The sequence below is a fragment of the Patella vulgata genome, chromosome 3 (assembly GCF_932274485.2).
Source record: "Patella vulgata chromosome 3, xgPatVulg1.2, whole genome shotgun sequence".
NCBI lineage: Eukaryota > Metazoa > Mollusca > Gastropoda > Patellidae > Patella > Patella vulgata.
This window is the reverse complement of record NC_065881.2, coordinates 47,912,675-47,928,185: the sequence shown is the minus strand read 5'-3', so window position 1 is coordinate 47,928,185 and position 15,511 is coordinate 47,912,675. Positions and strand designations below refer to the sequence as shown.

The window sequence follows — 15,511 nt, the reverse complement described above, 5'->3', positions numbered from 1 at the left end:
TAAGTAGGCCTACCATGTACACTAATATATATCCCAATTTCTGAATAATGCACAATTTTCATATATCTCAATATATTGAGATATTGCAATACAGCAAGTAGTGATAGTGCAATAGATACCGCAGTGTGATGTTTGGTAATAATCAACCCTGTTGCATACATACTAAAAGGTTAGGATCCTGTCTATTCTATACCGGGGTTGGATGGCTGAATAGTTAGCGTGCACTGTATCATAAGGTCTGTCATTGAGTCAACCGGTGTTGTTTCGATTCCCAGGTTGTACATGACAAGGAGTTGGGTCGCCCGTCCAACCTCGTGGGTTTTCTCCAGGTCCTCCCACTGCTAAAGACCCCTATGCGCAAGCAAATTATTGAAATAAAGTTGAACCATATTTTAGTCACGAAATGACCTAGTTTGTGTCCAATGGATGTTAAAACCCAATTATCTCTCTCTATTCCTTATATACATTATTACTGTGCCAAAATAGCATGCTATACTCTTAAAACAGATCTGTGGCTGGAGGGCAATACAATGAGCATAGGTAACATTCAAAAATTAATATTACGTTTTTAATAGAATTTTTTTTATTTCAAACATAACAAAATAGGAAAGCTATCAGATCTACTAATATCAAAAAAAATGAATTAAAAGATAATAAAAATGACATGATTATGAAATATTAACCCTTTGAACAATCCATAACGAACAGGTACCTGTGACAGCCAATATACTGGCTGCTTTAGGCGGATTTTCGGCCACTCTTGTCCTAAGGGTTCATAATATTACAAAAAAAATGTGGGTCCATTTTTACCCTGGGAGATTATGTCTTAATGTCATTCAGGGTGTCAGTGTCCAAAGGGTTAATTGATGTTTTATATCCCCATATTAAACTAATATTTATTCTGAAGGATTACAATTATAATATACATTTGATAGTATGAATAACAAATATTGAGTCCATTATAAATTTTAGGAGGATTTCAGAAGTGATTCATACATAATGTTTTACCCAGGCTTCTACCCAGTTTTGTAAAATAAGAATATCAATATGTATTTTTTTTATCTCAGTTATCTCATCAAAAGTGATTAATAAGATAATAATAATGAATGAAATGGTTTATATTTCTGTCCTGGTAACAAGTCTGTAGTTTAAAATTACAAGAAGTCAAGAATACAGTGAAACGGGGTCAATACACACTTATAACGCCCCTCTTTAGGTCACATTAATTTCATGATGGATTAATTTCTTGTCTCTTCCTAAAGGTAAATCTAATTGAAACCTTACTTCTGACGAAAGTTATTACTCTTTGTGTTTATGTGTTATCTGTTTTCCCCATTATCATATAATATATTTCCACAACCTACTATTTCTTACATAAAAATCATATATACTATCCGTCAAAAGAAAAGTTTTAGGTGGAACTTTGGCAAAAAAGTTGAACATCTCCAAGTACAACTGTTATCAATTTGAATACACCATTAATATATGGAATTCATATACAAATATATTTTTGGCATCAATATTTACTTCCTTGGTTTTATAAAAATTTGTCAAAATTTGGTCACTGCATATTATAAATTGCAAAACTTAATCTTTTTGTTAATCTGTGCCAGATTTAGACTTTGTGAAACCCAGAGTTATATAAAGATTGGAAACCCTGTGTTAAATTTGCAATACAGGCTATTTTCAAAAGTACAGTACACATTAAAAAGTAACATAAAATTTTAAAGCAAAAAAGAATTTTGAAATTTTGAGACTCTTGTGGCGTGAGGTTCCTGCAGCTTGCTTAGCTTATGCCTACATCCAGTACTAAATGTTCTCTTTTTCTAAGTGCATTAAGGTATACACCGAGGACTCCCAAGCCTAAAATGGGACCTAGTGTAGGGCCCAGCTTCATCCCTCAAATAATAATATTCTGGCAAAAGGTTTTTGATTATTTAAAATTTTGCTACCACACCTGCCCTGAGCTAGTTCTGCTAGAATGTTTAGTTTGTTTTTGAAATTTTGATAATTATTCAAATAAATACACAGTGGCCTACATTTAATAACACCACAATATCAAAGTAGAAAGGCACTTGAGGAATGTAATACTGTCGAGCACAACACTGATGTACTATTTCTTCACTATCGATTTCACCATTCTGTAGTCTATGCTTTCAGAGCTCTTCTTTTTTAATATCATTTGGCGATTTATTTCCCTTCTTGGTTGCACTCTTGTCTTTTTTAGCAGTCTTGTTTTCCTAAAATAAATTTAGAATATAACAAGCCAACAGTGAGGCTGATGTCCCCCGCCGAAATCCCAAAATAAATAGATGACATATATTAATTAATCGCACATTTATTTTTTTCAAAAGTATTGAGCAATCAAACTATACACTAAGATTCATCACTCTCTATCAGATAGAATCAAGATTATCTTGTCCCAAAGCATCGACCAATGAAATTGATTAGCTCTGCTTAGCCTCAGCTTGAAATGTTAATCAAGACATTCACCTACTGAACATCTACATCAAGATTAAACATTCTACCTAAATTAAAAGAGTTGTTATGTTCTAAAGTCTTGACCAATCAAATTACTTATCGCTCCTTAGCCTAAACAGAAAATTCTCACCATCGAACTTAGTCAAGGTAATGATGTAATGAATCTACATTCGGAGTTTCATTGCTCTCACTTCATTATAACCAAAGTTATCGTGCCCCAAAACATCAACCAATCAGATTGCTTATCTCTGCTTACCGTAAGCAGAAGTAAGCAGACAATGTTCATCATCGAGCTCCATCAAGGCATTCACCTAATGAACGCCTACACCAAGTTTGAACATTCTACCTCAATTAGAAGAGTTATTGTGTTCCAAACACTCAACCAATCCAATAGCTTATCACTCTGCTTACCGTCAGCAGAAAATGTTCATTATCGAACTTAGTCAAACTATACACCAAGTTTCATCACTCTCACTTAATTAGAACTAAAGTTATCAGGTACCAAAGCATCAACCAATCAAGTTGCTTATCTCTGCTTACCCTAAGCAGAAAATGCTCATCTTCGAAATCCATCAAGGCATTGACCTAATAAACACCTACACCAAGTTTGAACATTCTAGCTCAATTAGAAAGAGAGTTATTGTGTCCCAAAATGTGTGACGGATGAACCCATTTTAATAGTCCCCTGCTTTTTTCGAAAGGCGGGGGACAAAAAAAGGTAAGAAAGTACTGCAAAGCGTTTAGATAATCTGTCAAGTCAAGCTACACTAGTTGGAATTTATGGTAATGCATAGGTAAAATTATCTAATTTCTAGTAACTTTATATTTCATTACTTACATTTTTAGCTCCCTTTCCTGGATAGTTTTGGTTATCAATAGTGACTTCAAGACACCTATCTTGTTGAATAAGAAAATCTTTGATTTCCCAAGCTTTGCCTCCATCTTTTAACATGAAAATAGCACGGTTCGCTCCAACAATATACCTGAAAAATACATCTATACAGTATAATAACAAGTATTTGCCAGGCAAGATATGCCCACATTTTGCAAGAGATGGACAGAGAACAAGCTATATAAAAACACATTTTTTTGTACCAGGGACCATAACCAAGTTACGGACTGATATGCATGAATATCCAAAGGAACCAAGATCTTTTGGATATAAACATATATTTTAAGTTTCATCAAGCAAGATCGGAAAAAAAATGTGACTTCTAGAGAGTCCACAATCTTGGTATTACATACTTTTACACTATTTGCGTACAAGTAGCAGCCATTTTGTCAAGCAGTTTCGATCTGATTTTCACAAGATTTAAACTCAATCATCATTCGGGTGTAACAGTGATATATTTAAAGTTTTTTTTTAATTAAATAAAAATTGTGACCTCTAGAGGTTTCACAAGCTAAGAAACGTGATTTTTGAAACAATTTAGGGGCCATAATCCAGGAAGTTACGGTATGATATGGGCAAATATCAACAGAGATCTTTGGGTTATAAACACACATAAACTCTAGCAAGTCCACAAGCTAAAACATGATTTGTTTTTTTACAATCAGGGGCCATAATCTATGAAGTTACAGTCCGATACAATGCAATTTCGAAAGGAACCAAGATGTTTGGGAAATACACCTATATTTCAAGTTTTGTTCAAATTGGATAAAAATTGTGACCTGTAGAGTGTCCACAAACAAATATGAACAGACACACAGGCGACGACAATATACGTCCACATGACAATGTGGGCACATAAGAATTACAATTTATGACATGACACAATTATATGGAATACAAGTTACTTAAAACTTTTATTTCTGGCGATGTTTCAACGAGGGTTCTCTCATCATTATCAAACAAAGAATGGCAACCATAGTACAATTTATCCTTTATCCATGTATTTGATTGGTCACTTAATTTTCGCCTAAAGACCTGTTCCAGGTCTACCGGTATGACAATTCAATTGCAGAATAGTACCTTTAGTTAGACAAACAAATCAAATAAATCAAATCCTTATTGTATCGCTATCACAGACTTACATAGATAGGTTGATCTGCAATCTGATTAAAATACAGGGGGCTGTTTCATGAAATTTTAACTAAGATAAAATCCAAATTTTAGTAATTTGATTGGATAATATAAGATTGATTTTAGTGCTTAGCCAATCAAAATTGAAGTATCCACTAAAATTTTGATTTTATCTTTATCTTTTGTTCATGATAGATATTATGTGTTCAGATGATATATCTAAGTTTGTTTAATGTAACCGGTGTTACTTTTTTATACTGGGTATAAATGGATTAGTTCCTTATGTAGAATATATTTTCCACTATCTTTCATATTATTTTTATAAATCATCTAGGTATATCAACCTGTAGTGTGAATTCTTTAATTTGATAATGTCTCTCTAAAATACAATTTATGGGCAAGATTATCGGTATTTAGGCAAGGAATTTTTTTTAAATGAAATGAAATGGTCTTTAACAATAACATCCTACGTAAATATAAAGATGTTCTGTAAAAATACCTTTGTGTCTCTATATTAGCATTAAATAAACTGCTCTGCCATAACTGGGTAATTTGTTCTGTCTCTTTCTCAGTTGGATCACCTAAAAAAATAATATAAGTGTATGTACATTCTATTGCCCAATTCAACTCCCGAGGCAGAATAATTGTCATTGCTATTGTAAAACATTACACATAAAAAAATCAAGCCTAGTTTATAGGGCCTTGTTTAATGTGTTTATTTATTAAAGGACAATATTGGGGTCAGTCATTATAACATATGTGATAGAACTGGTTAAACACCTTCTAAACATAATTTTAACATGTTTCAACAATCGGAAGTGAAGAACGCAAAAGGAAAACACGAGTTATCCCTCTATATAACTGACTGAAGTTACGAGTGATAACAGATACATGGGCGAATTTCTGCTCACTAATAATTCCTTCGAAGACCAAAAGTTGTTGTGTGAGACCGTGAAAGGATATCTGACAATTTATAAAAAGAATTGACTGTCACTAGATAAGAGAACATGAAAGAAAAATAGAAAAAGTCCCTGCATTACCATGTTTTTATTAAGTATAGAATGGATAAAAACAAGGGAATGTACAGACTATTTCTATTTTTCTCGTGTTCTCTTATCTAATGACATTCAATTACTTTTTTGAATTGTCAGATATCCTCTTACAGTCTCATATAACAACTTTTGGTCTTCGAAGGAGTTATTAGTGAGCAGAAATTCGCCCATGTATGTGTTATCACTGGTCACTTAAGTCAGTTATATAGAGGGATAACTCGTGTTTCCCTTTTGCGTTCGTCTCTTTCGATTCTTGAAATCTTCATAACACATCTATCGTAGCAATGATCTCCGTGTTAAAATTATATTTGGAACGTGTTTAACCAGTTCTATCACATATGTGACAATGACTGGCACCAATATTATCCTTTAATACCAACATCCAGTTGTCAGGTACAGTTTGTGGAGACAAGCTTCCTGACTAAAAATCTCCTTATGTCAGGGATAAACCCGATTAGCTATTATTCAAATGTGTACCCAGTGATAACTTCCCTTTATACTTTTGTTATGTCAGGGGTAATAGAATTTTAGAGTTTATCACATAAATTTATAAACAGTTTCTAAAAGTGCTCTAAAAGAGTAAAAATATAACTCCTATAAATTGTTTTAGTGATTATTTCCAACATCTTATAAATTGAAACTTTCAGGCAAGGTAAATAGGCTATTACTTCATATTTGACATTTGGTTTGCATAATTAAACACACCTTTGTTTTGTAAGGCCTATTTCTTCTTTATAGGTAGAGTTTACTGACCTGAAACAGTGGCAAACATCATCAGTGTTTTTCCCTTTTTACTCATCTTTAGCATACTTTCAGGATTTGAAGGATCTATTTGTGACATATCAATTTTCGGAGGCTCTTTTTTCCATTCTGGTTTTTCATCTTCTTCTAATTCATCTTCATCTGACTCCTATATTATACGATAAAAAGGCATTATATTACCAGTGTTAATCTGTGAAACAATTGGCAAATCAAGCATAGATTAAGTATACAGAATTAGAAATATTTTATTTCTACAGGGGCGTACATATCGATTTAGTTTGAGGGTGGGGGGGGTGAGATTAACTGATGCACAGGCCCCTAATCCCCTAATACGAGTGACACAGCCACGAGACGAGAACCCACCCCAGAGAAATTTTTGAATCTTGAGTCCCTGACATGCCATTTCCTGGACTTTGGGTGAAAATTTTGCAGAATTCTGATGGTCAGAAAACACTTATAACATGAGTACTACACATGGGAGTTCATGTTTTTTATTAAGAATTTTGCAAGAGGCACGTGGCACCCCACGGCCTATAGTTTATGAATCATCTGGAAAATTCTGATGTTCGCGAGGTTTATTCTGAATAATGCTGTCCACAAGGATTATGATGAATATCTGGCAATGTGATTGAAGTGGACATATAAAACTCTTTGGTAACAAAAGTGTATCTTGTTACACATGAACATACTCGGTTTAAATTTAAATAATAAAATTCGCAGTATTTTAGTTTCGTTTGGTTTTGAGCCTAGGAGTAATAAAACTAAACACATAGGAAACTTTGAAAGGTATTTTAATTGAGATTTATTACATTGTGGAGACCAGACTCCGACTTATGGGGGTCATAAGTTCAGCATTATAATATATAAAATCTTTGCTAATATTGAATATCATTTGCAAATGACCTAACTGACCTTTATAATATCGCCTAATTTAATCGTGTCTTAAAACCTCCATACATGAAAACAGTGAACCATTGGCACATATATTCATTATTTCATTCAGTCGCTGATGCACACTTTTGAGACAGACTGCCTATTTTGAGACTTACTGTTCTTTTTCCTTGCAGGGTAGTACCCCGCGCCCCTCCACCACCCACCCCCCTTCGCCCCTGTTTTTCTAAGACAATTTCGGCTATACTATATTGCACTCTGGCAAATAAAATTTAGCCTTCAATAAATTTGGTTGGGCAGACCTACTGATAAATATGGTCGTACAAAATCAATTGACCTAATAAGTTTTCGTAGCTAACACTGAATCTCAAAGACCAAAATATATCAATGTAATATCTACATCATCTTTCTTCATCTTAATGTTTACCACGCCCCCTTTTTCATTTGTTGATCATTCCTTATTCTTACCTCCCACTGATCATATAACCTTTCTAAATCAGCTTCACTGTAGTCTTGTAATTTCTTTTTCTTCCATTTATCTTTTTCTTCAACCTTTTCATCAGTATTTTTCTCAGCTGCTAATAAATATGTGAAGCAGATAAGACAGAGAAAAGCTACCGCTTTCATCTTAACACTTTTACGTGCAGACAAGAACTTCCGATTAGTGCCGGCTTTACAAAGCGACACGACAACTAGACTTGGTTTTCCAGATCATGTACCGCCAATATAGACGTCATTGTGTACCGGAGAACGCAATATCGGAGACGGTCTAGCGCACATGACGTCATCAGTGGATTGTAGGTTAGGGATAGGGTAAGGGGTAGACCTGGTCCAATGTTAAGGTTAGCGCTATACCTGTTTACATCTCGAGACCTTTACGAATTCTGCAGGTTCTAACCCTTACATGACGTCATTATTAGCTAGAATGTGCTAGACCATCTCCGATCTAGTGTTCTCTCTGTGTACTGCTATAACAAACGTCATCGGTTACTCTTTGGACTGGGTAATGTATCTAATTAAAAAATTACAAATGCTGTAGTTGGATCATACCATGTTTTACATTACAAATACACGACCTTTTTAAAATACCGACTATCAAAAGTTTATTATTTAATTAAATGTTGAAGTTTGTATATTTACCAGTTATTTATAAAGCCCTCTTTACTAGAAAATATCCTTTCTAAAGTTGAGGATTTCTCAAGAATAAGCTAGATAAAGTCCTGGTCCAGAAATTAAATTAATACTTTAATTAGGGGACATAACTCGTTGAGAAAATAAAATTCAGAAAAATTTTCCACTTGTACACAATGTCTGGGTTATTAAACATGGATTTCCTGGACGAAGTCCGGCGTATGAATAAAAGACAGGTAAATATTCCAATTGAAAAATAGAAAGAAATATTTAGGTAAAGACGACAATGAAGACTTTGCAACCGAAAAATGGAAAATTGTTGATGAATTTGATTTGATTTTCCTGTGAACACGTGAACGTTCACACATGGCATTGGCAATATATATAATATCATCTGCATATATGCCATGCCCATATGGCATATGGCCGCATATGGTATATGATATGGTCGGATCCGTACTTATTTTATCTTTGGCTTTGAACCTATGAGTTTTAAATTACTAATATTACTGCTTATTTAATATGCAATACAACATAATGAATGAGATGTGCCACAAGAAATGACAAGGATGTAACGTTGGCAATGCCAATGGTATATGATTATGTGTAGGTTTTAGCCTAATTTTACCTTACAAAATTATTGTTTTATGCAGTTTGTAGAATCAACACTTCAGTTTGAATTCACATGAATTCAAATAGGTCGTGATTGAAATTAAACACTAAATCAATTGACTATTATAGGCCAGACTGTAGTAATGTAGAAAGGTATGGGGAAAAATTTCTACTGGAAACTGAGAGAAGTAGTGAGGAGTAACAATATTGTTCCTACGACTCACTGAATTGCCATAGCCTAATATGTATTCAAGTTCCTCAGTGACCCCATAGATCAGTCAATGGCATACACTTAACCTGTGTGTGTGTGGGGGGGGGGGGTGTGTGAAATAGCTTTATTTAATGTCCGCTTTCACCAAACTTTCCTGCTTAAAGTCTCTTTATTTTATGATCAGTAGTGGAATACCGCGTTTTATCAGTGAAATAAAAGTGTTATTCCACTGGCTAGTTGTTTTTACCTAAAATGATTGTAAAATCATAAAATAAATAGAACATTTGTCGTTTTGTCGTGAATAACATATTTTATTTCATCTCTAAGCAAGAAAACGTTTATATTTTCACTCATGCTACGTATTCGTGAAAATATAAGTTTTCTTGCTTCTCAATGAAATAAAATATGTTATTCACTCTAAAACGACAAATATCCTCTATATAATTCTGAGATAGAGATGTACACATATACACATACATTATACATATAAATTTGACCATGCAGTTACATATCAGAGATATTCAAATTGGAGGTATGAGATTAAGATTGTATAGATTATATAGATAGATGTTTTAATGAATTACTGATTTGGAGATCTGCTCCAGTTAGTAAAAAAATACATAAGTTCTGATTTGCCATAAAATTTCTATACTGTATCAAATTAGATTGTATACCATACATGTACATGCAAAATTCGAGACAGATTAAGATTTATTAAAGAATAATAAGAAATGAAATGGGGTTTAACATCCTACTGTTCTGCTCCGACTAGGGTAATAAAGACGGGCATAGACCATACAGTGTACTAAGAGGGAATTTTTGACGGACAGTGGCACTACAGCCTACTCTTATATCGAATTCCAACTGCACATGATCTTTTCCTGCACCACGGCCAATGCAGTGATCGAACACAGGACCTCCAGGTTATTGTGAAATGAAATGAAATGGGGTTTAACGTCCTACTGTTCTGCTCCAACTGGGCTGATGAAGACGGCATATGCCACACAGTGTGCTATGAGGGAAATTTTGCCCGGGCAGCGACACTATGGCCTACTCTTATATCGAATTCCAACTTTTACGTGCACGCCAATGTGTACATGGGACCTCAGTTTTCTGTCCCATCCGAATGACTAGACAGCTGTCCTTGACAGGCTCTCCATCCTGCACCACTAACAAGGGGAAACCACGTCAGAAAATCCTGATGAAATTTCTCGGCCAATGCAGGGATCGAACACGCGACCTCCAGGCAAGCGAGCCAGCTTCTTACCCACTCCCAGGTTAGTGAGCCACCATGGCCCCCAAAAGGGCAATAAGCATTTTGGAGACCTTGACCTGTTGATAAAAGAATGGAATTTGTAAATAATTCAAAATGCGATAAATAATTTAAAAATTTTAGCCGATATTAGCAAGCTACTCTCTTACTGCTAGCTAAGTGAAAAGTGAAAAATTTTTTAGTTTAGGTATCCACTACAGTACCTTCCTTACAATGTTCTTTAATAGTGTCTGTAAATCATATTATTGTGCACATATTGACTAATTTTGTTTGATTATTCTTTTCATAGTTACATGTACACCAAATAAATTTAAGGGGTTGGATGGTCGAATGGTTAGCTTGTGTGCTAAACCATAAGGCCTGTCATTGAGTCAACTAGCGTGGTTTTGATTCCCCAGTTGTACGTGACAAGGAGTAGGGTCGTCTGTCCAAACTGTGGGTTTTCTCCGGGTCCTCCGGTTTTCCTCCCACTGCTAAAGATCCCTACACGCGAGCGAATTATTGAAATGACCTAGTTTGTGTCCAGTGGACGTTAAACCCCATTTCTCCCTCTCTCTCCAAATAAACTTTTTTCATTTATATGTACATATGTATTTTTCAGCTTTATTATCAAGTTCTTAATTTTGGTATGATAGTATCTTCAGCTTTAATGATATGGAAGGGTTTGATGGTTGTTACTGGCAGTGAAAGTCCTATAGTTGTTGTACTCAGGTATGTTTTTATTTGTCTCAATACTGTAGTACAACTGAAGGAACTGTATTAGACTCATGGCATATATTAATACATAAAATAAATTTGTTTTGAACACTCCTTCATATTATGGTAAGCACAGACAGACCATCTCCATTAACCTTATATTTTAAGCACAGACAGATGTCAGTCACTAGAGTCTTTTGTAAATTATAATGATGTGTTTAGTCAAATATTTTATCAGCACAGGGAAACATTACAAAATTCTCCAATCAAAATTAACACCTTGCATAAAGCACAGGTCAACATCATAACATTATTCTGTTACATTTTAATCTGGATTCAGATAGACTGTATTATTTCATATTTATGTAATCTGCAGGTCCTGTTAAAGATACATTATGTTAAATTTAGATAAAGAGCTGACCATTCTTGCTATAATAGCTCGAAAATAGATAATGTACATGTAAAATGAAAATATTGAAAATGTCATTCAAATTACTTCATTCTGAGCTGAGATACCACTGTTTGTTGTTTTGTTAATAAATGTCTAATTAATAGTTTATATAACATTTCAGGCCTAAAATAAGGCCTGCAATGGACAAATTTAGCTCTTGCATAATGTATGTTAAATCGACCATACATGTACTGCCAATGATGCACAAATATTAAAAGTGTTAATTATTAAAAATTAATATAGACTTTTAAACAATACACAAAAAAGTTTAGTCTTTTAATCTAAAATTATTCAAAGCAATCCTGATGGAAGATACTGTCACAGCCATCTGAAGTTCCTATTACCTAATATTGATTTCATGCAGCCATCTTGTTGCCTGAATAATATTTTATTTCTGTCCACAAACATTGAACAATGAACACAAGATAACATGTAACCTAGGTTTTGTGATTTAATAGTTTAGATTACTATCAAAGAACAATTTTGAGTCTTTATTTTTGTTGAATTTAGATAAGAAAAATGATTATTGGCCATCTTGCATATTTAGCCTTTAAATAAAAAACATGATCTACTGACATACCCTACAGAAACTACTTAGCATTTTCATTGTTATACACATATTTGTCTTAATTGCATCTTCATTCATGTGTTATACTGCATTCAGCTAGCCAGAATATGTGTATTGCTGGTTAGGGGTAATCTTATATTAATTGTAGAGACAAAGTCACTTCAAAAACTAATTTATGTATAAATATTCATATGCAAATCCATCGATTAGGAGGTTTTTAGGTGATCCCTGAAGGATGAATTTGGTAGATACCAATTCAAAATGGTTTACCCATTAGTATTTAAGATTAAATATATGTACAAGAGTTTTAGGCATATCATGATAGAAAATTCAAATGATTTAAAATCTCAACAATTCTTTCAGTGGAAGTATGGAGCCGGCCTTTTACCGTGGTGATTTATTACTTTTAACCAATCATCAAGAAGAAGCTATCAGAGTTGGAGAAATTGTTGTATTTAAAATAGAAGGACGAGACATCCCAATTGTTCACAGAGTTCTTAAAATTCACGAAAAGTAAGTTGAGAATCACCTTTCGTGTGCATGTTACTGGTAAATCCTTGTTGATGACTTAATTATTTTGTATAAGATAGTCACACATTTGAAATTCGGGACTGCCAGATCAGATATTATTACAAGAGATGTGCCCCTTTATCAGCTGAAAGTTAACCTATAAAATAAAGGGTCTGTAATCTTGGAAGTCTTTTTTTTAAAATATAAGTACATTCAAATAGTTTCACTAATACTGTAGCGTAGCACTAGCATTACTATCATCAAGCCATAATTGAGACATGGAGAAATAAAGCTTCTATATCAGCTCAGCTTTTCTAAGCAATTATCTCCATTAAGTGAAGCTCAACTGTCTGGATAACGAGGCAATTTTACTATATATTTGTAACTCATACACACCAATTTTGGCTGTCGGTTTTTATAGTAACAAGAAGGCAAATTTCAAAGTCATAGTTTCACATTAAAATATATGTAATTTATTATATTTTATAGAGAAGATGGGTCACTGAAGTTTTTAACTAAAGGTGATAATAATTCTGTAGATGATAGAGGTTTATATGCACCAGGACAGTTATGGTTAGAAAAAAAGGATGTAGTTGGAAGAGCTAGAGGGTATGTAGTCTCTGCAGTAGTAGACATGTAAATGTAGGCTGAAGAACTTAACCGATCTCTTAACTCTGTTATCCTTCCTCCCCTGAATCATTAATATTCACCAAATATCTATCCAAACCCTCTTCTTTGATTTCAAACAAAAAGTCAGCCAAAATTCGCCCGCAAATGGGGCAAAGGGATAAGAGAGAGGTTATAATAACCTGAACGTCATTCTGGGTACCAAGATATGGTGAAACAATTAGTGGTCTGCATCCATGGTCAATCTAACATTTCAGACAGTCAATAAACTAATAACCTCACAGTCATATACATGTACATTGTATGTCATTTTGAGTTATGTTTATATTTTCAGTTTTCTGCCATATGTTGGAATAGTCACCATTCTAATGAATGATTATCCTAAATTCAAGGTAGGTCGTTAATTGATGTTTTTATGCAGAAGTAACTATTGTTTGGAATCGACATAACATTCTAGTGTGGAAAATATATGTATGATTTTATTAGTTTTCTGTCAATTGATATCTTTTGTATTGATTACTGTACTCCAACTCTCTTAAAACTAAAGTAGCAAATAATTATATTTTAATTATTGTGATCATTTTTTTTTAAAACAAAAACAAACAATTATATGTCTATATTTACAGTATAAACAATAAGATTATTTAACATTTTCTATTTCAGTATTTAGTGCTAGCCTGCCTTGGTATATATGTATTAATTCACAGAGAATAGTCACATTCATTTATATCTTTGTTTATGTTTTTCTATGATTATCTAACACTGCTAAAATAATTGTTACATGTAGAAAAATCAAACTTTCATTATTTTCAAACTGTTCTCATTGTTATTAATTTTTATTGTCACAATATTGTGAAAGTTCAGTGATTCAATTCCCTTCAGTATTTTCAATTGAAAATTTACGATATTCAGCATCCTCTGTATATGATATAAACAAGACAGTGTCACCTATAACTATTGAGTAAATCTTTTGATGGTCCTCTTTTTAATCCGATTAAATCCAGGTCAGGAGATTATCTACCGTTGATATTTGGGTTTCTTTTCTTAATCAATTTGAATGCATTTTAACTTGGATTAATCCATAAAATAATAGTTATTGTCCAAAAAAAGCAGTTCAGCAGCTTTAAAGAAAAATATGAAGAAAGTGTTTATTTTTACATGACATTTGTTATATCAAATATATCAGTAACACACTTTTATGGAATAACAATTACTATGGTTTATTTCACTGCAACGTTTCAACAAGATTTCACAAGTCCTTATCAAGCATATACACATCTATTTGTAAATGCCATTCAAAGAATATATCAAATACATATTGAGATGATTATGTTAGCAATATCATCCATCATTTTTAGTGTTCTGTTATAAGAATTAAAATTTAGATTAAACTTTAGGGCCTCAATATAATGAGAGGATGAAGGTAGAAAGCACTGCTGCCTCACATTATTAAGAAGGCATTTAGTTTATTTCTTTTTAGTGATTGCAACCCTACATACTAATCGTGTATATTGTGTGGGTTGGGTAAAGTGCAACATGAAGAGTTAGTCAGGGGCGGATCTAGGAATTTTGAAATGGGGGGCGCTGCAAAATGAAGGCATTGACCGCGGAGACAGGGCACGCCGCTGTGGGGTGGGGGGGTTCCCAAGAAAATTAACCGTCATTTCCTTGCATCTGTAGCCATTCCAAGAGCTATTTCCCAGACTGGTGTGTTTGCGTCGATGGTTTGAGTCATTTGGGATCCCTACAACGGGTTGGGAACGGACATATTTGTGTTTGAGAAAAGGCACTTTCAGCAGTAAAAAAGGGCACTGTCGAAAATTAGGGGGGGGGGTGCGCGTCCCTCGCGCCCCCCATTGAATCCGCCTCTGTTAGTGTCATGGGTAAGATTTGTAAACCTGTCAAAATTAATTGTTTTCTGTTAACCCTTTCTCATTTATGATAACTAAAGCAGAGATAATCATGTACAATTTAATTGGTGAATGGTTGATGTACTCAATTTATAAAACATTATGTTTTATTGTGTTATTTATGTAAGATTTTTTTTTTTTGTAACTATGTTGTTGCCTGTCAAATATTATACTGTATATTTGAGAAGACTTTTTGGATTCATGAAATAATTTAATAATAAAATTATATTATTCTTTAATTGAGTATATTTGTTTTTATATGCCCACATTTCAAGCTTGTTGGAAAACTAATCAAATGCAGACTCCTGCAAAC

The 15,511-nt window shown here is 33.6% G+C and overlaps 2 protein-coding genes across 3 annotated transcripts; one reads left to right on the top strand and one right to left on the bottom strand.

Moving 5' to 3' along the window:
* Positions 1-560: 560 nt before the first annotated feature.
* On the bottom strand, positions 561-7,898 carry LOC126814578 (LDLR chaperone boca). Its single transcript, XM_050539820.2, has 5 exons — positions 7,678-7,898; positions 6,310-6,466; positions 5,004-5,085; positions 3,320-3,464; positions 561-2,240 (listed from the first exon to the last, which is right to left on the bottom strand). Exons 1-5 carry the CDS (start codon positions 7,834-7,836, stop codon positions 2,157-2,159), a joined length of 627 nt encoding a protein of 208 aa, XP_050395777.2. The 5' UTR covers positions 7,837-7,898; the 3' UTR covers positions 561-2,156.
* A 544-nt stretch (positions 7,899-8,442) lies between these two features.
* LOC126815582 (signal peptidase complex catalytic subunit SEC11A) lies at positions 8,443-15,437 on the top strand. 2 transcript variants are annotated; one of them, XM_050541294.2, is made up of 6 exons: positions 8,443-8,576; positions 11,038-11,147; positions 12,515-12,664; positions 13,151-13,270; positions 13,623-13,680; positions 13,952-15,437. In XM_050541294.2, the coding sequence occupies exons 1-6, from the start codon at positions 8,517-8,519 to the stop codon at positions 14,000-14,002; spliced, it is 549 nt and encodes a 182-aa protein (XP_050397251.1). In that variant the 5' UTR covers positions 8,443-8,516; the 3' UTR covers positions 14,003-15,437. The 2 variants fall into 2 exon arrangements, with proteins under 2 accessions (XP_050397251.1, XP_055955786.1); XM_056099811.1 differs by lacking the exon at positions 8,443-8,576 and adding an exon at positions 9,547-9,695.
* Positions 15,438-15,511: the final 74 nt, after the last annotated feature.

Excerpts from the sequence above, each read along its gene's own strand:
- LOC126814578 (XM_050539820.2), bottom strand. The coding sequence starts at position 7,836 with ATGAAAGCGGTAGCTTTTCTCTGTCTTATCTGCTTCACATATTTATTA. Across the intron at positions 6,467-7,677 it reads GGTTATATGATCAGTGGGAG|GAGTCAGATGAAGATGAATT; the intron begins GTAAGAATAAGG and ends CGTATAATATAG. Across the intron at positions 3,465-5,003 it reads GCTAATATAGAGACACAAAG|GTATATTGTTGGAGCGAACC; the intron begins GTATTTTTACAG and ends TGTATTTTTCAG.
- LOC126815582 (XM_050541294.2), top strand. The coding sequence starts at position 8,517 with ATGTCTGGGTTATTAAACATGGATTTCCTGGACGAAGTCCGGCGTATG. Across the intron at positions 11,148-12,514 it reads CCTATAGTTGTTGTACTCAG|TGGAAGTATGGAGCCGGCCT; the intron begins GTATGTTTTTAT and ends CAATTCTTTCAG. Across the intron at positions 13,271-13,622 it reads GTAGTTGGAAGAGCTAGAGG|TTTTCTGCCATATGTTGGAA; the intron begins GTATGTAGTCTC and ends TTATATTTTCAG.